This window comes from Drosophila mojavensis, unplaced genomic scaffold (assembly GCF_018153725.1).
Source record: "Drosophila mojavensis isolate 15081-1352.22 unplaced genomic scaffold, ASM1815372v1 contig_108, whole genome shotgun sequence".
In the NCBI taxonomy this organism is placed as follows: Eukaryota; Metazoa; Arthropoda; class Insecta; order Diptera; family Drosophilidae; genus Drosophila; species Drosophila mojavensis.
In genome coordinates this window covers 187,602-212,204 of record NW_025318636.1, presented here as the reverse complement: position 1 = coordinate 212,204, position 24,603 = coordinate 187,602, and the positions used below count along the sequence as shown (strand labels likewise).

General features: G+C 34.3%; 1 protein-coding gene and 1 long non-coding RNA gene across 11 annotated transcripts in view; one reads left to right on the top strand and one right to left on the bottom strand.

The window, feature by feature from the left end:
* Positions 1-24,603, bottom strand: part of LOC6578184 (phosphatidylinositol 3,4,5-trisphosphate 3-phosphatase and dual-specificity protein phosphatase PTEN) — a 43,182-nt gene that overhangs the window by 5,615 nt on the left and 12,964 nt on the right. For 3 of the 10 annotated variants that reach the window (XM_044008650.1, XM_044008922.1, XM_044009047.1), the window contains exons 8-10: positions 20,877-20,986; positions 18,178-18,423; positions 17,774-18,119 (exon numbers count right to left, since the gene is read on the bottom strand). In XM_044008650.1, the coding sequence (XP_043864585.1) occupies positions 17,774-18,119; positions 18,178-18,423; positions 20,877-20,986 (702 nt within the window). Of the gene's footprint in view, positions 1-3,233; positions 3,345-3,415; positions 3,566-3,922; positions 4,190-17,773; positions 18,120-18,177; positions 18,424-20,393; positions 20,783-20,876; positions 20,987-24,603 lie in introns of those variants that run through there. The other 7 variants (XR_006357091.1, XR_006357054.1, XR_006357351.1 and 4 more) reach the window with 6 other exon arrangements.
* LOC122757482 lies at positions 12,780-14,137 on the top strand. The gene is made up of 2 exons (XR_006357550.1): positions 12,780-13,961; positions 14,020-14,137. It is a non-coding gene; the product is annotated as an uncharacterized LOC122757482 (long non-coding RNA).

Below are 24,603 nucleotides of genomic sequence, written 5' to 3'. Positions count from 1 at the left end.
AAAAAAATATATATATATAAAAACTGGGGTTTTTATATAAATTTTTCCCCATGTGTATGTTAAACTCTAAAGAATCAATTTCCATATTATAAAAATATCATTATATTTAAGTAGAAAAGGACTGAAAATAAATAAAATAAAATAAAGTAAAAAATATAATGAATGCGAGTTTTTTATTCATACTTTCAAGCCTTGTCATGTACGAATGCCCGTCCACATTTATAAGTACTTAATACAACAATTATTATTTGTTTTGATTGAAATTGACGGAACTTTTACACAAATATACAAAAGTAGTCAATGTTTCTAGACAATCATGCGAAACAGAAACGCTCAAAACAGTATTAAAATGCGCACTTAAGATTGCTTTATAAAAATCGATAACTACATCAGTGGGAAAGGTTTCTCCTTATGCATATTTTATAAATGCTCAATTTTTCTTTTGAATACCAGACGGATACATAACAAGTAACAAAGATCTAGTCACAATTTTAGTATCCTAATTTAGTATCCTAGTATTCTTCTTAGTCGTATTCTTGATCAGGGCGATGAGCTGAGTCGATTCAGCACTGTCCGTCCTTCTGTGAACTCACAGCACAAAGAATCATCGTGCATAACTATATTTTTTATTAGTAGATTTCGATTAAATTTTTAACTTATATCCTTAAATATTCTACTAAAAATATTTAAATTTAGGAAAAACGCAAATTCAAATTCAAATTAGGGTGACGATATCCGAAATATAATACAAATTTGATAAACACAAACTAAATGCAGAATTGATTCATAGATATTTGAAATTTTTATTTTAAGCACACATTCCTCATGCATCCACACGTACGTATAAGCACGCGCTCTGCTAACTGTGCAGTAAGCAGCGACTGCGCTGCACTGTAGACAATATTATGAGAATTTACTTGTTGAATAATTTCTCTTAATAAAACTTTTAGAACGTGATCATAATGCTCAAATGTATGTATATTCCGAAGCACACGTCTCTAGTACATGAACGTAATTTATTTACAAATTAGGGGCAAAAGGGGCGTGGTATCCAAAATATGTAAATTATTAAATTTGGGTATCCATCAAATGTATATACACACTGAATGTGAAGTCTCCAGGTCTGAAAGTTTACAAATTAGGCTAAAAAACAAAATCTAAAAATCGATTATTCTCGATAAAAAGATACCATTATACCCTGATTTTCCATTTTCGAATTTCCCTTAGTAAAATTGGAGACTTACATATGTAGACTTTCAAAAATAACATTAATTCGGAAGCAACATAACATAGAATTAAGAACCAACATCCACTTATAATTGTCTTTTAAATATATAAGTATGTACACTCCCCGAAATTCAATTAAAGGCACTCAGTTTTCTTGGTTTTTTTTTTAGTATTATGCATGATGGAATAGTTGTATTTTTCTTATCACACATTTCTTTTAGTTATATGGCATACACAACAATATTTTTATATATTTTATAAACAAAAAAATTTTAATGCAAGAAAACAAAAATTTTCAAAAAATAAGCGTGAATCTCAATTAAAGGCAGATTTATGAATTACTTCATAAACCCGATTTGGCATCGAATTAATAGTTTTTATTAAACGCGGCTTGTGGTATTTGAGTCCATTCCTGAGAATCCGTTTTTCTAAGATCTTCCACCGATTGATTTTCTTCTGCCTGGCAAGGTCCCCCCACATGTTTTCTATAGGATTTAAGTCAGGATATCGAGCAGGGCATGACATTGAGGTGATTTTCAGCTCCTGAAATCTGGTTCGACTAGACTATGAAACATGTATGGCCGCATTATGCTGTTGGAAAATTGAAATCCTGGACGGTTCTTCATCCAAAAAGTCCACAAGTATGTTCTCCAATAAATGTATACAGCCTTGAGAATTCAAACGCCAGGATACTATTCATATTGAAGTTCGATAGCGGTAGCTAAGCGCAGCCCATACCATTAATGATCCGCCAGCAAAGTTTCGATATGTGGAGTATCGCTTAGGCTGCCGAATGTCATGCCAGTAATAATTAAAACCATCAGGGCTATCTCAATTGAATTTTTTCGCATCTGAGAAAATATTTTTTTTTTCAGTTTTCCGACCAGGACATGTGTTGCTTCACAAAATCTACCCAAGTCGCTTTGTGGCCGTTAGATAAAGCCGGTTTTGACTTCAGTTTCATCCATTTTGGCCGGTTGCTAGTCGCCAAAATTTACTGAACACGGCGTTCTGTTATCGAATGGTCGAATTCTAAAACCCTGTATCCAACCTTGCATGCAAGGACTTTTACCATATTTTCGTTTGTCAGCATCTCTCCTTTTCCCATTTCAATATAAATTGATAAACACCTACTAAAACCCAACAAAATGTTTCAAAATAGTATATTTAATAAATTTTATAGCAAAACCACAGTTCAAATGCTTTACTGACCTCTTCCCAAGACCCAAGACCGAATGACTAATTGAATTTCGCGCTTTTTTTTTTTATTTTTTTGTTTTTCTTACATTAAAATTGTTGTTGTTTACAAAATATATAAAAATACAATATTCATCACATATGTAACTAATAGAAATATGCGATACGAAAAAAGAACTATTCCATCATTGTATGTAATATTTTAAATACTTTTTTGGAAATTATTTAATAGATACGTTTTGCTGGAGTTTTATTTAAATAGTCTAATAATATTCAATATTTTAGAGGTAACAGTGTATACGAGTCTAAAAAAAATATATATCTTTGAAAAAAAAAAAAAAAAACAAATCATTCTCAATAATTTGAACTTCTGTGTAAATCGAAAAATAAAACACTGATCCTCTTGCCATTTTAAATTAACAGGACTTGCCTGTTTAAAGAATAGTCTTGTTACATTTTTATTGCAATTATATTCCTATTTTCTTAGTAAAAATTTAAGAAGAAACCTGAACTACTTTGAAGTATGTATTAAATTACATACGCTATATATTTTACTATCTGTAAATAACAAACGGAAAACTGAGCAATATAAATATATACAAGTCTTTCCAGCGTCATCGATTTTTACTATTTCTATCATCTACAATAATTTCATTAAATATATAAAATATATTTATTAATATATATTAAGAATACTCAATTTCAAAAATTTTGAGGACTTATTTAGAAACAATTAATTAAGGTGAGATACGTCTGGTCTATTAAAAAAAAATATCTCACTTTACCGATCAAAGGTGAAATAGACTCACCACATATACTGATGAATCTGACGTTTCAGTTCTTACAGTAGAACACTTTGGTATATGACTCCTTACGTAGTGCCGGACGTAGCTACCTCCATAGCTATGAAAATTAAGATCCTGTAAATATATTTTTTAATACATAACAACGTATTCTAATTTAAAATCGATGATTCAATCGCATAACTTACAATAGTGATATTAAGTCCACAATTTTGGCTGCTACATAACCTAAGCTTTTAAATGAGACGTTCTGTTCTTTGGATTATTTTTAATTTATTTCATAGCATTTAAAGTGCGGTGGACGATGAAATCGCATGATTTGGTGACACGTCGTATGGCTGTAGAATTATATAATATTCGAAACCATTCAAGGCCTCGGGGTTCTCAAGAATGCTTAACATATTTTTGATTGAATTCGCGAGTGGGTTTAATAAAACTGTGAAGGTATACCATTTGTCGCCATATATTAAACAACCTTTAATGTTATTAATACTCGCGGAGTTTTATATTAAATATAATTTTTTCTTAAGCATTTACTAATACTTTAATCACTTTCATTTACTTTTTATGTAAGAATATTATGTGTTCGAAGCCCATTGTGTACTATTGGCTCGTAAAAACCTTATTTTAATCACTCTGGAGACTTAATATAACATCTTTTCGTATCTACTATGGTATTTCGAGTTTTTTCTTCTATATACACTGGAAAATCCATATCAAAATGATTTTATGCATATCATTTTTCAAAGCTTCTTTAAAATCCATATTTGAAAAATAATTATTTATTTATTTATTTATTTACTTAAAAGATATTGATAAAGCTAGTGTCAAATAAAATTAAATAGCCTACAAAAAGTACAACAAATAATGACAATAGTATCACCAACCCGATGGAGGTATCTGCCGGTCCGGCTAGCTATGCCCCACTTCACAGCTAAATATGGTCAGTGATACTATTGAGACTATAAAAAGAAAGTATTAAAAAGAAAACTTAAAATAATTATTAAGAGAGCTTAAATATAATTAATATACAACAAGTAAGAACGTTGTAGTCGGGTGTTACCGACTGCGGAATACTCATTCACATCCCATCAGAAATTTAGCAGCTAAGCTTAGCTCTAATACTGTAGAAAATGCGTTTTTCCCGATTTGCCACGCCCCAACTGGGCATAGACAACTCATTTTTGGTCAGTTTTTAGAACAAGCTAACGGTACCCTAACTGCAAAACTTGAATGTTTACGCTCCAAAAATGTGAAAATTACACGGTACTTCTCGATATGCCACGGCCCTAAAAGGGCGTAAAAATTATTTTTGGATTATTGATAGAGGAGGTTACTATCCAAATTTGAAGCTTCTAGTTATTATACTTTAGGAGATATAAACTTTTCGGTTTGACACGCCCCCTTTGGGCGGACATATATCCGTCAAAGCTTTTTAGACTTGGGTGGTCAGCCCCAAATTTGAGGTCATTAATAGTGTCCAAAATATAGCAGAATAAAAAAGTCACTATACCTTCAGGTCCGATTTGCCACGTGCCTAATGGGAATGGACACATAATTTCTTTAATATTTATAGAATCATAACATTAGCCTACTTACGAATTTTCAGCGTTCTAGCTTTAAAACTCTAGGAGATGCAGTTTTATCCTATTTGCCACGCCCCCAATGGGCGTAGATGTATACGCCAAAGCTCGTAATCTTGGGTGGTCGATGCGAATCTACATTCAAAATTTCAGCTTTCTAGCTCTTCAACTAATATAATTTCTGGTATATCGGAAAATGCATTTTCCGAATTGCCACACCCCTAGTGGGCGGTTCGTGAAAGTTTTAACACTTTATAAATAGGAGATATACACGAGTATGTGTTCCAAATTTCCGAAATAAACTGCGTTCATACGGACAGTCGGACAGACGGACAGATGGGCGGACAGCAAGACGGACATTGCACAAAACCAATATACTAATTCACTTTCGTGAATGAGTATAAAAAAATTAGTAAAGCAAATGGAAAGTACTACAAGTTATTGCAAGAATAGTGAAAAGAATAAAGACTACGAAAAAAAAAGAGTAAAAGAAGAGCAACAAGTAATGAGGCTCCAGTCGAGACTGCTCGACTAGGAGATACCCTAAACCCTCCAAGCTGATATTCTAATCATTCTGCACTCCTTTTATGCACACATACATACACATACACTTATAAGCACGCGTTCTGCTAACTGCGCAGTAAGCAGCGGCTGCGCTTGGGCTGCGCTACAGTGTGAGTAATATTTTGAGAATTTATTTGTTAAATAATTTCTTTTGTAGACATACAATCTAAATGAAACTTTCAGAGCGTAATCATATGGTTAAAATGTGTGTACATTCCAAAGCACAAGTCTCTAGTACAAATTGAGATCCTTTTGCTCATACGGACAAACGGACAGGGCTATATCGACTCAGCTCGTCGTCCTGATCAAGAATATATATACTTTATGGGGTCTGCGATGATTCCCTCTGCCTGTTACATACTTTTCACAAAACCATTATACCCTGATTTCCCATTTTCAATGGGTTTAGGGTATAAAAATAGAATATAGGATAGGATTGAGAATTCACTACACAACATTGGCAACGAAATGAGTACCAGTGCTTATGCCTGGGCACTGCAAGTGATTTCCCTAAGGTAAGCTAAGATTTTATTTTAGGAAAAGAGAGCTCAAAGGAAAATACGTGATATTTGTTAAAATTAACATAAAGAACATGAAACGCACTATGCAAAGAATAATCCGTAGTGCACAGAGATGAATTAAGCGGACGATAGTGTCTAGTCGTTGGGGACAGAACCGAAAAATTGAGACGCCTCAACAAAGAGAACGAATCAATATCAACGCTAATGAATTTATGCAGAAAAACAATTCCTAAAATTGTTCTGCTGATTAACGATGGAAGATTAATTAGCTGAAGCTTACTATGGTAAGACGGTAATGATGTAGTTTATGCTGCGGGGACCATACAACTGAGCAATACTCTAAGATAGGACGCACCAGCGAAATAAATAATTGCTTTGTAATAAAAGGATCTTTTAATTCTTTAGACCAACGTTTAATAAATCCAAGCACACTTTTGGCTTCATTAATGATGGTAGAAATATGAAGATTAAAATTAGTTTACAGTCAAAGAAATCACCAAGATCTTTGACGGTAAAGATGCGTCATAAGGAAATTTTTAGACTCATTCACGAAAGTGAAATGAGTATATTGGTTTTGTGCAATGTCCGTCTTGCTATCCGTCCGTCTATGCGTATGAACGCAATCTATTTCGGCGCTATTGAAGCTAGAGACTTGAAATTTGGAACACATACTCGTGTATATCCGATTTAAAAAGTGTTAAAATTTTCCCGATCCGCCCACTAGGGGCGTTGCAAATCGGAAAATGCATTTTCCGATATACCAGAAATCATGTTTGTTGAAGAGCTAGAAAGCTGAAATTTGGTACGTAGGTCCGCGTCAACCACTCAAGATCATGAGCTATGGCGGATATATCTTTGCCCATTGGGGGCGTGGCAAATCGAACAAAACTGTATCTCTTAAAGTTATAAACCTAAAATTCTGCACGTAAGCTGATGTTTTAATTCTATAAAGATGGGTGAAAAAATTATATATCCACGCCTACTAGGGGCGTGGCTAATTGGACCTGAATGTATAGTGATTTTTCGAATTCGGCTATATTTTGGACACTATTGATTCTCGAGACCAGAAACGAGCTATGGTAGATATATGTCCGCCCATAGGGGGCGTGGCAAGCCGCAAAAGTTTATATCTCCTACAGTTTAAGAGCTAGAAGCTTCAAATGGATAGTTGAGTTACTGGTAGCCTCCTCTATCGATGCCCCAAAAATAATTTTTAAGCCTCTTTAATGGAGTGGCATATCGAAAAATACCCTGTAATTTTCACATTTTTTGAGCGTAAGAATTCAAATTTTGCATTTAGGTTACCGGTTGCTCGTTCTAAGAACTGGCCAAAAATGAGGAGTCTACGGCCACTAGGGGCGCGGCAATAGGCATTTATAGTGACCATATTGCGGCATTTATATGCGTCAGCCATCTATTTATGTATTTGTACATATAAATAGGCTTAATAGGCATTAATAGCACGGAAGGAAACATTTTTAAAAAATTAATAATATATAAAAAAGCTAAAATAACAAAAATTTGCAATTTACAAAAACGAGTTTTCCGCGGGATTTAAACTCGCACCCAAGCCGAATAGCATGTTCATGTCAAAATATCTAAAATAAAGATCGCCGGCGCTTCCGCCTACAGCACCACCGCGTCGTTTCGAGCAACAGTAGTTAAAACGAAATCACATTATTGTTATGACGCCTTATAGCAAAGAAAAGCCAGTGTAGCGGCTGGAAATTCAAAAACAATGCAAAGACAAATCAATCGCAGCGGGATTCTTTGAATATGCTACAGTACACATTTATGTGTACATACATACACACAGCGCGTGTATAAGGCTGGAATGCTTGATGCTATGCGTGCAGACTTACATATATACATATGCATGTATTTGCGTACATGTATTTGAGGGCTATTTAAGAAGAAACAAATTTAAACTTATAAAATTATTCGACTAAGAAAAAGAAGAGTATTAAGTGCCATTCATTCAAGCTCGCACCTTCCCAATAAAATATCTATTTTATAAAAAACAAAATATGTATGAAAAACCAAGTAAGAAAGCTCTAGTCGAGACTGCTCGACTACGAGATCCCCTGAACCCTTGGACCAATAGCTATTTCAATAATTTTTCGCGTCTTTCAGCTTACACAAGAAACACACACACACACGCACACACAGGCATACATACACACACACACATATACATACACAAAAATTTACATACACAAACACATACACACACAAGCATAAACACGCATGGGCTGCAGTGTGCGCTTACTATGAAAACTTAATTGTTTAATAACTTTTTTTGTGGACATACGATCTTCATGACACTTTTAGATTATGATTATAATATGGATATGCATGTTTGCCAAAGCACAAGTCTCTAGTATTTGAAATACGCCTTTTACAAAAGTGATGGTGATGGGGTGGACATAGAGGTGGGGGGTAAATTTTAGCAAAAACCGAAATTGCTTAAATTGCATATAAGCATTAAAAATTTGGAGACTCTAGCAATAAAGGTGTAGAAGATATAATTTTATAACTGGTTTTTAAAAGGTTTTTTTATCTATAAAAAATATCGGGATGATTTATCGATTTTTAATGATAAACTCGATATCCGCGCTGTAAATACGGACATTTAAAAACAAGTAAGAAAGCTCTAGTCGAGACTGCTCGACTACGAGATCCCCTGAACCCTTGGAGCAATAGATATTTCAATAATTTTTCGCAACTTTCAGCTTACACAAGTAATACGCACACACACACACACACGCACGTACGCACACACAGGCATATATACACACACACGCATACAGACACACTTACACACACACACGCATACATACACAAACGCATACACACACACACATACACACACACACACACACACAAACAACCACGCATAAACACGCATGGGCTGCAGTGTGCGCTTACTATGAGAAGTTAATTGTTTAATAACTTTTTTTATGGACGTACGATCTTCATGAAACTTTCAGAATATGATTATAACATGAATATGCATGTAATTGCCAAAGCACAAGTCTCTAGTATTTGAAATACGCTTTTTACAAAAGTGAGGGTGAGGGGGTGAATTTAGAGGTGGGGGGTAAATTTTAACAAAAACCGAAATTGTATAAATTGCATATAAACATACATTAAAAATTTTGAGACTCTAGCAATAAAGGTGTAGAAGATATAATTTTATAACTGGGTTTCGATAAGGTTTTTTATCGATAAAAAAAGATCGAGATGAGTTATCGATTTTTAATGATAAACTTGATATGCGCGCTGTAATTACGGACATTTTAAAAAAAGTTTGAAGTCTCTAGCTCTTATATCTTCTGAAATCGACGCGTTCATACATACGGACAGACGGACAGACGGACAGACGGACGGACGGACAGACGGACAGACGGACAGACAGACGGACAGGGCCAAATCAACTCAGCTCGTCGCCCTGATCAAGAATATATATACTTTGTGGGGTCTGCCACGCCTCCTTCTCCCTGTTACATACATTTCAACAAAACCATTATACCCTGATTTCCCATTGAAAATGGGTTCAAACATACGGACAGACGGACGGACGGACGGACAGGGCCAAATCGACTCAGCTCGTCGCCCTGATCAAGAATATATATACTTTGTGGGGTCTGCCACGCCTCCTTCTGCCTGTTACATACATTTCAACAAAACCATTATACCCTGAATTCCCATTGAAATTGGGTTCAGGGTATAAAAAAATAAAAATAACATCAAATAGGTTTCGAACCTCCCCTACTCTAACATAATTTGCGTCGCCCTTAGCACCCGCGCCACTGCTTTGCTTGACCAGCCAGTCGCTAAAATAGAATAGCTTAATAAGAGAGCGTCATCAGACAGTAACGGCTAGAAAGTCCAGAAATCAATCGAAATTCTAAGAATGTGAGAAAAGGCGCGCTTCTGTCTGTACGCATCGAATGGACGATGAGTGTGTACACATGTATACGAAAATCGCGCTGATCCGCCGCTAGCTTGAAGCCGGTATCCAATATATGGATATAAATATATAATAATAAAAATCAAAATTGTATAAATTATATATGTATGTAATTTGAATGCAATGATGCAATGATCATAACAATAGCTATCGATGATTTTCCAATTTTAATGGGATCATGCCCTGTTTTTTGTTGCGCACTAGACTTGAAAATTGCACTATATACTCTGGTTGACAGCGTTTGGGCTGTGAATGAGTCTTCTGCAATCAGTATCGCCCGACTACAACGTTCTTACTTGTTTAGTCAAAAATTAGTGGAACGGTACCACTGAAGGTCATTGTCTTACACTTTGAGCAATTTAGGTCCTACTGGTTTGCCACACACCAAAGTTGAAACGCATTAAGGCCATCTGGAAGGTGTAGATGCCCATTTGCACTGGAGTATGGAAGGCAAAGTTTTACATCATCCGCATACAGAAATATAGTAGAATAAGAGATACAGCTAGGAAGGTCGTTTAGAAAAAGGGAAAAGAGGTACACCAGACGAAACAAAGATAAGTTTAGAAATAGCTGTTCTCAGCAAGACTCTTTGGGTTCTACCCTTTAAATAGGATGAAATCCAAGTCTAGGTGAAAATCCTAAGCGTTCAAGCTTTAGAATAAGTATCTGATGATATACTGAGTCAAATGCCTTACTAAAGTCAGTATAAATAACATCAGTTTGCATTTTTTTTTAGAAAAGTTGTCATTGACAAGAGAAGTAAATTCTAGTAAATTAGAGGACGTTGATCGATTTTGAACAAACCCATGTTGAGATGGTTGAATAATCGATTTGCAAAAAAGATTCAACGACCTAATGGCTGCAGCCAGAGAAGCTGCAGTGACCTTAGGAGAATTAATAGACCCATATTCAGGACGTGAATATGGATATGAGTTGCTGTAGAGATTAGCAAAGGAATAAGTGGATAGAAAAAATCTGCAAATAGATCAGAGGAATCCTGGTCATTGCAAGTTTTTTCACCATCAAGTACAAATGAGGACGGCAAACCAAAAAATTTACTATTCAAGTTTACAAATGAGTAAAATTGTTTAGGATCTCGAGCAAACTGATGTTTGCAACGTATAAGATAATTATCATAAAAACGTGAATTTAAAAGATTGAAATTTGACTTGGCTATGTAATCTTTAGGTCAGTCAACACTTAAACCAGACTTTTTATAATTTTTAAAACATTTAGTTTTAATGTTTCTTAAGTTCGAAAGATTCTTAAGCTTATTTGAAACAGGCGAAATACAACAGAGAGGGACACAAACATCCAGAATAGAGTTTAAGGTAGTATACAAAAACCATGCTGCCAAATTAATATCAATCGACTTATATAAAATATACTAGTCTGATGAATTAATTAATTTGTTAAGCTAAACAAAACTGCATTTACAATAACAGCGACTTAGTTTAGAAGGCAAAGGGGTATAAGTGAGATGATTATCAAAACCTCTAGGGTGGGGTGATGTATATCTTCTGGTAAGCAGAAAAGGGGCTGATCTCACGACATTAGTGAGCGATTTATGATTAATGAACACAAGATATAATGTTAAACATAGAAGGGTTAAACAATTCATCAAAAAGATAGTGAACAATTGTCGGAATAAAGTAATTTGAATTTAAAGTTGATGACCAAGAAGTGTTAGGAATATTAAAATCACCCAACACAAGAAGCAAGTCTCTATCATTTACATGCTCATAAATTTCTTTAATACAAGTAGGTTGAGCATAAACTTGTACATCAGAAGATCTTCAATAAACCCTTTAGAATGATAAGAATGTTGAATATTCAACACTATTGCTAGAATTCTGAAGTTAATAGCTTGTCTCCAATAACTGTGTTTTTAATTATGTTCCTTTGTAAGACTAGTACAAATCAAAGAGAGGCTTTTGTAAACGCCGACAGTAAAATGACTTCATAACTACCGAGTCTCCCACATGGGCTACAAATGAAGGCCGTCACAAACTACCCGAATACTTAAAATACTTTCTACAAAGTCACAATAGTTTTATAATTATATTTTAGCACTTAATTCTTTAAATTCGACTTATAGATGGCTACGTAGCAACACGCAAGCATGACGCTTCTCGTAAATTGTTTGCGAAGACTATACTCAATATCCATCTAAAGCCTGCTCCGACTGAAGTTAGAGATATTAGATTTGGAATATATCTTCGCATGGAGTACAGTTTTATGATTTTCCCAATGCCTATCAGGAGGCAGAAAATTAGATGAAAAATATATAATATATATAATTACATACATATAAAGCGTAAGTGTAAAATCGAAAAGAAAATGTATCTTTTATATTTAACAAATTAAATACTATGGACCTCTTCTATTAATTACCAAAAACTATATACAGTGAACCCTCGGTTAACAAACATTTCGCAATAGCGAAAATATTTTTTTTTTTTTTTTGGAAAGTAAGTAAGTAAATTTTCGCATAACGACCACCAAAATATTTTAAAATTTGTGTCTATGTCAAACAACGCACTGTGGTTCCGCCTAAGGCCAAAAAGAACAAGTAAGAAGGCTCCAGTCGAGACTGCTCGACTAGGAGATACCCTGAACCCTCCAAGCTGATATTCTAATCGTTCTGGACTTCTTTTATGCACACATACATACACATGCACTAATAAGCACGCGCTCTGCTAACTGCGCAGTAAGCAGCGGCTGCGCTTGGGCTGCACTGCAATGTGGGCAATATTATGAGAATTTATTTGTTGAATAATTTCTTTTGTAGACACACGACCTTAATGAAACTTTCAGAGCGTAATCATATGGTTAAATTGTGTGTACATTCCAAAGCACAAGTCTCTAGTACTTGAAATGCGTTTTTTACAAATTCGGGGCGATGGGGGCGTGGTATCCAAAATCTGTAAATTACAAAATCTTTGTGTCACTCTTGTGTAACTCTATATTAGACGTCTGCATGATTACACTCATAACAAAGCCACATTGAGTACATTCGAAATGAGTGGAATATGATTGAGTGAAAAGGACAGAATGAGACGAATGTGTATACTACTTTTTCGCAAGACGAACATGTTGTGTCTCATGCCGAATGACTGAGTATAACGAAAGAAGAGGAAAGTGAAAGGAAAACTTCGAAAACACTCAAACTACTCAAGTAGTTCGAAGAATATTTTGTATATTCATTTTTTGCTTTGAGAAATTGTGAGCAGACGTGCGAAATGGAAGCGGAACCTGCAGGAAAAAATGTATGTATTTTTCGGCAAATACCAGCGTGTTGTTTTTGTGTTTTGTTTAAAGCTTGTGTTTTAGTTTTACTAACAAAATGTGTAGTTGTGACCGTCTATATATGTTTCCTGTGTTGATATTTGCAGATTTAATATTTATTTGGTTTCAATATATAAAATTTAGGAGAGTACGTTGCTTAAAAGCGACGAAATAAAAAAAATGCTACAAAGTGGAGTGTACAGCTTAACAGATAAAAGCGGACGAAGCGAAGTGTGGCGATATTTTGCCAAAATAAAAAACGAATGTGGAATCGAGTTCGATGGCCTTTTTTCTTGCAAAATGTGTTTCTCGGTTTTGAAGTTTTCAGGTAGCACATCAAATTTGGTGAAGCACAAATGCTACAATGTGATCTGTAAAACAGAGAAAACTTTACTAATCGAAACAAATTCTGCAACAAAGCATGAAGCTGTTAATGTTGTTACCGAATGGGTAATAAAAAATTGTCGCCCGTTTAAAATTGTCGAAGATTCCGGACTCAAAAACTTTGCATCATTTTTGATTAAAGTAGGAGCAATTTTTGGTAGTAATGTCGACGTCGAGAAATTGCTACCGCATCCAACAACTATATCAAGAAACATAGGTGCAATATACGACACACACTTTGGCCCGATTCAAGATGAAATTAAAAAATGTAAGAGTTTCGGATACGCCATTACCAGTGACATATGGACAGACAATTTTTTAAAATCATCTTACTTGTCATGTACCATACACTACATTAAGGATGGAGCTCTTGTTGACCGATTATTAGCCATGAAGTCGATGAAGGAAGTCTCCTGCACAGGTATGTATCAATATTTAATCTATTTGTAAAAGTTTTAAATTTATTATTCTTTGTTTAGGTGCAAATGTACATGCAAAAATCGCCGACGTTTTAAGAGATTTTGGATGTGACCTCGAAAATGACAATCCAGTTATTGTTACTGATCGTGGGTCAAACATGATTAAAGCCTTCTGCAACTTAGAAAAAATTAATTGTGTCAATCATTTATTGAACAACGCCGTCGAGAAATCAATTGAGTCTGTTCCTGAGCTTACAAATATTGTATCACATTCTACAAAGCTGGTGAAGTATTTTAAAAAGTCAGGAGCTAATTCTTCTTTGGGTCTCTCGTTAAAAAGCTTTTGCCCAACACGATGGAACACAGTATACTATTTGCTTAAGTCGGTAGATAGTAATTGGACGCAAATAATTTCAATTTTGAAAGAAAAAGGACAAGAATATAGAATAGAAGGAATCAATAAAAATAATTTAGCTGCCATAGTCTGTCTCTTAGAAGCATTTGAAAACGTTTCCAAAAAACTAGAAGCAGTTAAACGCCCGACTATTCATTTGGTTCTACCAAATATATATAATTTAAAAAAAAATGTCAGTCCGAGTACAGTGATGTTCAACTAATTGAATCAATGAAGTTTTCACTACGATCTCAAATTGTGGATACAATTACTCCAAATTTATCAAAATATCACAGCATTGCATTGTTTTTGTTTCCACCAACAAATAAGCTAAAACAATTTTCGCAAAATGAAAAGGAAACAACAATAAATGACTGTAAAACTATTATGAAGCATTTTTTAGTAGACTCAAATTGTGAAACTTTTGAAACTCAAACAGCTAGCGATGAATTTGATGAGTTCATAGAAGCTGCCCAGGTTGACTCCAATAAAGATCAGATTTAAATGGAAATAGCAGGCTATACAAATATAAATGTTCCATACTCAACCAATTTTGACGTTTTGGCATGGTGGAAAATGCACAAACATTTTTTCCCAATACTGCATAAAACAAGCTGCCAAATATTTTGTATTCCAGCCAGCAGCGCAGCTTCTGAGAGAACGTTTTCAATTGCAAGAAATTTAATTACTGAAAAGCGATGTTCAATAGCTTCCAATAGCTGATAGAATTAATAAAATTATGTTTTTAAATTCGAATATTATTAATTAATTTTTTGAAATAAATATATAAGTTAAAAATTCCACAACAAAAAATACATTGCACACATATTTCTTTATTTTTCCCTCTTTCTTTTAACAGATACACACAGCAAAAAACAGCTGACAATACTCAAATGTATTCAATATACAACATTTAATAGCTTCTACTGCTCACTCACTCACTTCGTTTCTTTTCGGCAATATTTTTGTGCAGCCGAGAGAAACACGACTTCAGTCGCTCACTCATTCTCATTTCGTTTTTTTCAAGTTTTCACTCAATTCAATGATGACTTTGTACAGTTGAATGTGCTTTTTTTGCCATTCATGCAGACGTCTACTCTATACCCATTTTCAATGGGTTCAGGGTATAAAAAGTTAATAACAAAGTATACAAAAACAAATAAGAAAGCTCTAGTCGAGACTGCTCGTCTAGAAGATCAACTGAGCCCTTCGAGCAATTGAGATTTCAATGATTATTCGCACATGCACACCCTCACGCACACACACAGGCTTACGCACGCACGCATAAATGCGCATTGGCTGCAGTGTGAGCTTACTTTGGGAACTAATTGTTTAATAACTTTTCTTGTGGGTAGACTATATTCATCAGATTATGATTATAACATGGATATGCATGTATTTGCCAAAGCACAAGTCTTTAGTATTTGAAATACGCCTTTTACAAATGTGAGGGTGACGTGGTGGATATCCACTCCTATATGGAGTAGGGGGTAAATTTTGACAAAAACCGAAATTCTATATAGTATATATAATATAAATCTATAATATATACTATATAGAATCTAGCTTTCAAGATGTAGAAGATATAAATTTATATATTTTTATTACTGGTTTTCGATGATTTTAATCGGCAATGGTTATTGATATATAGAGTAAAAATTGCGTGGTACACACGGACCTAAGAAAAAAATTTCTAATCTCTAACTCTTATATTTTCTGAGATCGACGCGTTCAAGCATACGGACAGACAGTGTCCGCCTGGCTAAATCGACTCAGGTCGTCGTCATGATCAAGAATATATATACCTTGAAAGTCTGTCACGCCTCCTTCTGCCTGTTACATACTAGAGCTGGGAAATCCATCGAGGACTCAATCGATAGTATCGATGGGCCTCGGGAAGTACGATAGATCGATGGAAATTTTTCGATCTCGATTTATCGAAGTTGTTGTGAGCGTGGTGGAGTGTACAATAATAATAAATTGCAATCTTTTTGTTATTAATTGTAATATTTTAGCTTTCAACAGATTAAAATGTTAGGTACATAATACACAATAGCAATGAAAATGTAATTGTAAGCCCTTATGAATGTTAAAATAATATTTATGTATACCAGCAAGTTCTACCGAATCGGAAAGAACATTTAGAAAAACAGGATCGATTGCTTCGGACCGAAGGTCGAGTTTAAAGTCAACTATAGTCAAGACCTTGAACAAAAACCAATGGCTTATTAATCAATTGACTTATATTTGACTTATTCTGTCAGTGTCCATCAGGTTAAGTTATCAAAATGAAGTTATTGTTTTTGTTTTCTTACACAATAAGTGATTCTTGTTGACATCGAAATGAAGTTATTTTCATTTACGCACAAGTGTTTCTCCTAACTATAGATATGATGTTGAAGTTATATCTTTTTTTTTTCTTTATTTTGGTTTGCACGAAAATCTTTGTTTCCTTTGAAAAGTTTCAAAATTCCTTTAAAACATTATAAATAATTTTGAATTTTGTTCGCGAGGCTTAAATAATTTTAAAAGAATGTTTAAAACCTTAAAATAGTTTTTAAAAAAAGCCATTTAAATTGCCGATGGAAACATCGATAATATCGATTATGCTCTCCATCGATGGATAGAGACTGAACTATCGATAGTATCGATGGTTTTTCTCATCGCTGCAATATCCATTGAGTGTTGCCACCATCGATGGATGCCCAGCTCTATGTATGTAAATACATAGCTGTACAAACATGCAGATGTGTGTATAAAATCAGTGTGGAAAAATTCAATTAATATCCTTTAGATACTGCCAAAGAGTTAATCAAGGAGTATCCCTGTTTGCGGGCGACAGTGCATAAGGTGCTCATTTACGGATCTGTTGTTATAGAGCAAAATGTCACGAATACAAATGTCAACAAATACGGACATATTAAATTACCTTCTTTTACGCTCCGACCCATGCATTACAGGGCAGAGAAATATTGAAAAAAAAAAAAAAAGACTATTCAAAATTATTAGATTTACAGGAGGAGGAGACAGTACAATTTTGTAATTTTGAGATCGCAAACCTTGTAAATATTTTTCAATATTAAAATAGCACTTTCTAAACAGACAGAACTCTGTATATGAACTTGATTAAATTTAGATCTATCGACATTTAACTATCGTTCATAGCATCACAAAAGATGTATTACTGAAATTTTTAATGGTGTGTTTCACTTCAAAAGTTGTTCCCGTAGAGTAATGGAAGAAGACCATTAAAGAATGGACAGTATCACACGAAAAATTAGTAGGCTTACGGTAACAAAAAGCGCTTGTAGATCACTAAACCATATTTTTAATATGGAATCGAAATTTGTATTTTTGTTATGGAAGTACAGATAAAAAATTTTATAGGTACACAAAAAAAGTGTATTTTGGGGTACTCACCGGATTCCCAATCCTCGTCTCCTTCTTCACCACTTTGATTTGAATCAGAAGATGATCGTTTGTAAGTATTGTGTGAATTCTGTTCTCCGCCAGAAATATTGGAAATATTACATCGATCAAATATATGTAGACCCTCTGAGGCTTTTCCATAGATGTTACTGGGCCAATTATTAGGCACCATTTCGATTTGTTTACGGGACGGTTGATTAAAAATATGCTGTTTTTTGTTGTCCTTGCCTGACGAGGTATTATTAGCACCTAGTAGGCATTTTGAAGAGGATTGTTTGCGTTTAGATGCCATTGCAGGATATTTTGAGATAGTTGATTTTTTATGTTGATTTTTAGTCTAACAAAAATAAATTCTTAGGTCCCATGGTTTTTTGTGTCTAAAACATTATACTTACTAGTTTTCTGCTCTGTGCTGTTAGGTGAGATTGCCCCTCACTTCTTTCATCACTGGTATGAAATGGACCTTCAAACAAACGACTTGAGGACGGAGAGTTTAAAACTGAACCCTCACTGCTTAGATTCGTATTATTATCACCAGGAAGATTTTCTGAGCTTTGATTATTGCTCCTACTGTTATCTATTGAGGATTCAGCGATTATACTGTCAGAGCGTTTTTCTTCATTTATAAATACGAGAGAGATCTAAAATTAAATTTTAATATATTACAAATATAAGTTCAGATATTCAATTTTATGATCATATGATAATAATGTTTTCAAAATATACAACAGGAAAAATGATTAATTAATATGCTATAATATATAACACTAAGCAGGCCATAATCTATTTACTGAATAGTTCTCGATTCCTGGAAGAAATCTGGATCTGATCGCACAAAAAACTTCAAGTCGGTAGCTCTTATATCATCTGAGATCGACGCGTTCATACATTCGCACTGGGGAACAGACAGACAAACTGACAGGGCTAAATCGGCTCCGGTTATCAACCCCTTAAGGCCTCCTTCTATCTCTTATATACATTTAACAAAACCTTTACAACCAGATTTTCTATTTTTAGTGGGTTCAGGTTATAAAAAAGTATCAGTACAATAAATATTGGGTCGTTCGTTCACTAACCAATTTCGTTTAATAAGAACATCATTGAATTTCGACAGCTGAAGAAAGAAATATAAAATGAGTACAACTTCGATAGTCGTCATTCCCAATCTGACTCTGTTGTTGGTACCAATTCCTCTTAATGATGCGGATATTATGATATACACGGACCTAGGGAAAAAATTTCAGTTCTCTAGCTTTTATATCTTCTGAGATCGACGCGTTCATACATACAGACGGACGGACGGACGGACAGACAGACGGACAGGGCCAAATCGACTCAGCTCGTCGCCCTGATCAAGAATATATATACTTTGTGGGGTCTGCCACGCCTCCTTCTGCCTGTTACATACTTTTAACAAAACCATTATTCCCTGATTTCCCATTTATATATAAAAATAATAAAATATTTGGCCAATTAACAAACGCACGTGCAGCAGCTATAACAGTTTCGTATACGTGTGCACAGATGCATTCAAACTTCTTCTAGAACATTCTTAGGATCACATCAGCTATTAGTTTGGTTTAGTTCTGCTAGGTGGCGCTGCAGCAGTGAATCTATTTCAGTTTTGCCAGCGCAGCTTCCAAAAGTGAGGTGGCGTAGTGAGTAGCGGCGTGGCGCCCGATCGAGAAGTCGCGGGTTTGAACCCCGAGCGGCGCAACTGACGTTATTTCTTTTCATTGTTTCAAAATATTTGCATATTTAATTAAATGAGTTTTTTTCTACTTAATTTATATTTTTAAGTACACCGAATTTGAAATTTTAACCATACTAAATGTGCGTTTTTATTAGTTTGAGTATTCTAGCAGATTCTTAGAATCACATCAGCAGTTAGTTTGGTTTAGTTTTGCTAGATGGCGCTGCAGCAGTCAGTTTTGCCAGCGGAACATTGAAAAGTGTGGTGGTGTGTGAGTAGGTCCGTGACGCTCGACGAGAAGTCTCGAGTTCGAATCCCGAGCGCGCAACTGATGCTAATTTTTGTAATTGTTTCAAAATATTTTGATATTTTATTAAATGAGTTTTGTATTTCATTTATATTTTTAAGTACATCGAAATTGAAATGTTAGCCATACTAAATGGGCATTTTTATTAGTTTGGTTCAGGGTAGTTTCTAGTCGAGCACTCTCGACTAGAGTTTTCTTACTTGTTATAATTGACCTTCCTAGCTCTATTTAACATTCAACGATATTTATGTATGCAGCTTCCGTAACCGTAGTGCATTTCAACATTGGTGTGTGGCTAAGCAGACTATACAATTAATAAAACTTCCTTACAACGTTTCGTAGATCTTGGCCTCTTTGACTGTAAACTTTATTTTAATCTTTATATTTCTACCATCATTAATGAAGCCGAATGTGTTTTTGGCTTTATTAAACGATGGTTAAAGGAATTTAAAGATCCCTTTATTACCAAAGTTATTTATTTCGCTAATACGTTATACATCGTAATATTGTTCAAATTGTATAAATTGTATCAGAATCGTATTGAATCGGTCAGAAACAGTGTTTTCTCATTGTCCTGACGAATTTAAACTGGGACGGAAATTTATATTTACCATTTTATCATATCATATTGATCTTCCATCGTTAACCAATCATAGAATAATTCTAGAGTTAGCTCTCCTACATAATTTGTGTATTGGTAATATTATTTCCTCCCTCTGTTAAAGCGACTTAATTTTTCTTTTCTTGTTATGTTATATGCGTTACCTATTATAAATTTGACCATGTATTTTCCTTAGAGCTCTCTCTTCCGTTCCTTGCTTTCAGCTGATTTTAGAGAGATCCCTCGCAATACCCTTTATGTGGTGATCTAATTCTCATAGGTCACAGTCCTATCTAATTTTTTTTATTTTTGCTCGTTTTTCTCTCATTACCACAGTATTTTCCTTTTTCTTGGTAATTTACTTGTTTTTTAGTTTGACTTTACTTTTTGTCAATATATCTTTAAATGAATAAATAAATATTTATTTAGAATTCACTTTACGATTTTTGGTACTTGATTTCCCCAATCAGCACATCGATTTTTCTTTATTTACCTTAAAGTCCTCCGAAAACGATTTATGGTCTTTGTCTTTATGTGCACCATCAATCTCGGATTTATTTAAGGTATGCATAAACTTTACGGTATTTCCATCAAGAATGCGAGCTGAAAAGAAAATAATATTTTATTAAAATATTCGTGGTGTGAATGTAAATTTAAGCATAAACAATTCAGAGTGCTATGATCAATACTGCTCGACTATGGGATTACTTGAACCCGAAGAACTGATACTCCAATGACTCTTCGCTGCTTAATATATATACATACATAACAACACATGCACACAAACACTCTCACGGACTGCGCTTGGGCTACTGGTCGTTTGCTATGTTGTTGTATAACGTTTGTTTTAAAACGTAATTTTAATTCATATGTGTACACTTTTAAAAATTCGTTTCTTGTCAATTAGAATGAAGTGGAGTGGTAAGCAAAAGCTAGAAAGAAACCAGTATGCAGTATGGGTGCTCTAGTCGAGACTGCTCGACTAGGAGATACCCAGAACCTTCCAAGCTGATATTCTAATCATTCTGCACTTCTTGTATGCGCACATACATACACATGCATCCACACGTACAGTGTACCAATAATTTCTTCGTACAGCAATGAGTTTTTTCTTTGGCAACGAATAAGTGATGCAAAATGGGCAAAAATTAAAAATTTTAATTTACAGATTTATTAACTAATATTTTAACAACAAATTAGAAAAAAGACAATTTCAATATTTTGCTTAGGATAAAAGTTATAGCTAAAACCATACAAAAAACGCATTTTTGCCTCAAATAAAGTCTTCGTACAGCGTACTTTCCTAGAACTTTAGCTGCAGACAAAAAACGAAAATGATAACGTTTTTTTTTGTTGCGAATTTTTGCTTATGTGTTTTACGCATAGTTGAGAAATAAATTCGAAAAAACATGTATGCACATATAGTCGGCGGGTGGACAAAAACTGATTAAAAATGCCAGGAAAATATTTAACAATTGAAGTACGCCATATTATTTTAAATATGCATGTTAAGCAACAAAAATCCTATGCAGAATTTGCGGAAATAATTGATGGAGTGATGAACCACCTTAAATACATTGACATTTTAAAAAAGAATTTGGCTCCAAGTGTAGAAATGTTAGGTTTATCAGGGTCTTATTATTTTCAACATGACAATGATCCTAAACATATGGCACATAACTCCTCATTTATTAAAGACACCACCACAGAGTCCTGATCTTAATCCGAGCACTGCTGGAATGTGTTAGAGTAAAGGGTCAGAATACACCACATTAGTTCAAAATCCAAACTTATAGAAGTACTAAAAGAGGAGTGTGTGAAAATTGACAAAAAATACACAGAAAAATTAGTTTTGTCGATGCCAAAAAGACTAGAAGCAGTCATAAAGAATAAGGGCTACCCCACAAAATACTAATGTTAATGATAATGTTTCGATGTATTTAAAAATATAAATGAAATACAAAAATCACTTAATAAAATATAAAAATATTTTGAAACAATTAAAAAAATTAACATCAGGGTATAATGGTTTTGTTGAAATGTATGTAACAGGCAGTATAAGAAGTACGGTACGGTTTTTGTATGGTTTTTAGTTATAACTTTTATGCTAAGCAAAATATTGAAATTATTTTTTTTTTCTAATTTGTTGTTAAAATATTAGTTAATAAATCTGTAAATTAAAATTTTTAATTTTTGCCCATTTTGCATCACTTATTCGTTGCCAAAGAAAAAACTCATTGCTGTACGAGGACATTATTGGTACACTGTACGTATAAACACGAATTTTGTATACGGTAGATGCGGGTAATAAAAAAAAGGTCTTGGTAAATGAAAACACGACTAGTAGTGTTCAATGGCGAGAATCGACTGCTCTTTCTTTATTTTAATTCTTTAATTGAAACTTATAAAGTGGGTTTACATAATTGCTGATTAAACTTATTCAATACCTATGTGTCTTATATATACATTGGTTGACATGTGTATTAATATGGAGACGTTGCATTTCCTGTTATAACTTTAAGTTTTAACATTTCTTTGAATTTGAAAGTTCACTGACTAAATTAATTGGGATGATCTTCAGTAGTTGGCATGTGTCTTAATTTGGAAACGTTGCATTTCCTGTTATGACTTTAAGCATTAGCATTAGCATTTCTTTGAATTTGAAAGTTCACTGACTACAAATTTATTTAATTGGGTTTTAGAAATGCAACTGTTGCAATTATTTGGAATTTAAAGAGTTCAATAACTAGTGTACTTGGTTGCTAATTCGGTTTATGTATAATGGAGTAGCGTTATACATAACTCACGCGCACGGCTAACTGAACAATGAGCAGCGACTGCGCTTGGGCTTGCATTGGATAATATAAAAATTTATTAGTAGACGGACTCTTAATGAAACTTTCAGAGCGTGATCATATGGTTAAAATGTGTGTACATTCCAAAACACAAGTCTTTAGTATATACACAGCAAAAACAAAATCAATTTCTTAATTAATCACGATAAAAAGTTATCGGATGAGTTATCGAAAAAATATAATATATAAAAAAAACAAGAAAGAAAGCTCTAGTCGAGATTGCTCGACTACGAGATCCCCTGAACCCTTCGAGCAACTGATATTACAATAATTATTCGCACGTGCTCACACACACGCGCACACACAGCCATACGCACGAAAACTTAATTGTTTAATAACTTTTCAGATTATGAATATAACATAGATATGCATGTATTTGCCAAAGCACAATTCTCTAGTATTAGAAATACGTCTTGTACAAAGGTGTGGATGAGGGGCTGCATTCAAGTCTCTAGCTCTTATACCTTCTGAGATCGACGCTTTCAAACATACGGACAGACGGACAGAGCTAAATCGACTCAGCTGATCAAGAATATATATACTCTATGGGGTCTGACACGCCTCATTCTGCCTATTACATACATTTAACAAAACCATTATACCCTGATTTCCCATTTTCAATGGGTTCAGGGTATAAACAGGCGTTGATGCGACAGTATGAAATCGTATGAGCATGTTTAGCTTAAAATTGATTTCAAGAACAAGTACGAAAGCTGTAATCGAGACTTCTCGACTACGAAATCCCCTGAACCCTTCGAAGAATTGATATTTCACAATAATTCTTAGAGTCTTTCTGCTAACACAAGAAACACACACACTCACACACAGAACAAGTAAGAACGTTGCAGTCGGGCGTTACCGACTGCGGAATACTCATTCACATCCCATCAACCAGTTTGATTTTTCACAATAATACTACGCGTCTTTCTACGTACACAAGAAACACACACACACACAGAAAAACATTGGGATGCAAGCATAAACACGCATTGGCTGCAGTGTGGCCATGCTATGGAAGCTTAATTGCTTAATAACTCGATATTCGCGTGATATACACGGACCTAAGAAAAAAATTCAAGTCTCTAGCTTTTATATCTTCTGATATCAACGCGTTCATACATACGGAAAGACGGACAGACGGACAAGGCTAAATTGACCCCCGTCGCCCTGATCAAGAGTATCTATACTTTGTGGGGTCTGGCATGCCTCCTTCTGCCTGTTACATACTTTTAATAAAATCATTATACCCCAATTTTCCGTTGAAAAAGGGTTCAGGGTATAAAAATGAAAAAATTGAAATAACACCTCTTCTGAGAGCTCACAGTATTTTAATCTAATCTATTTTAATAAAAACATGGGAAAATT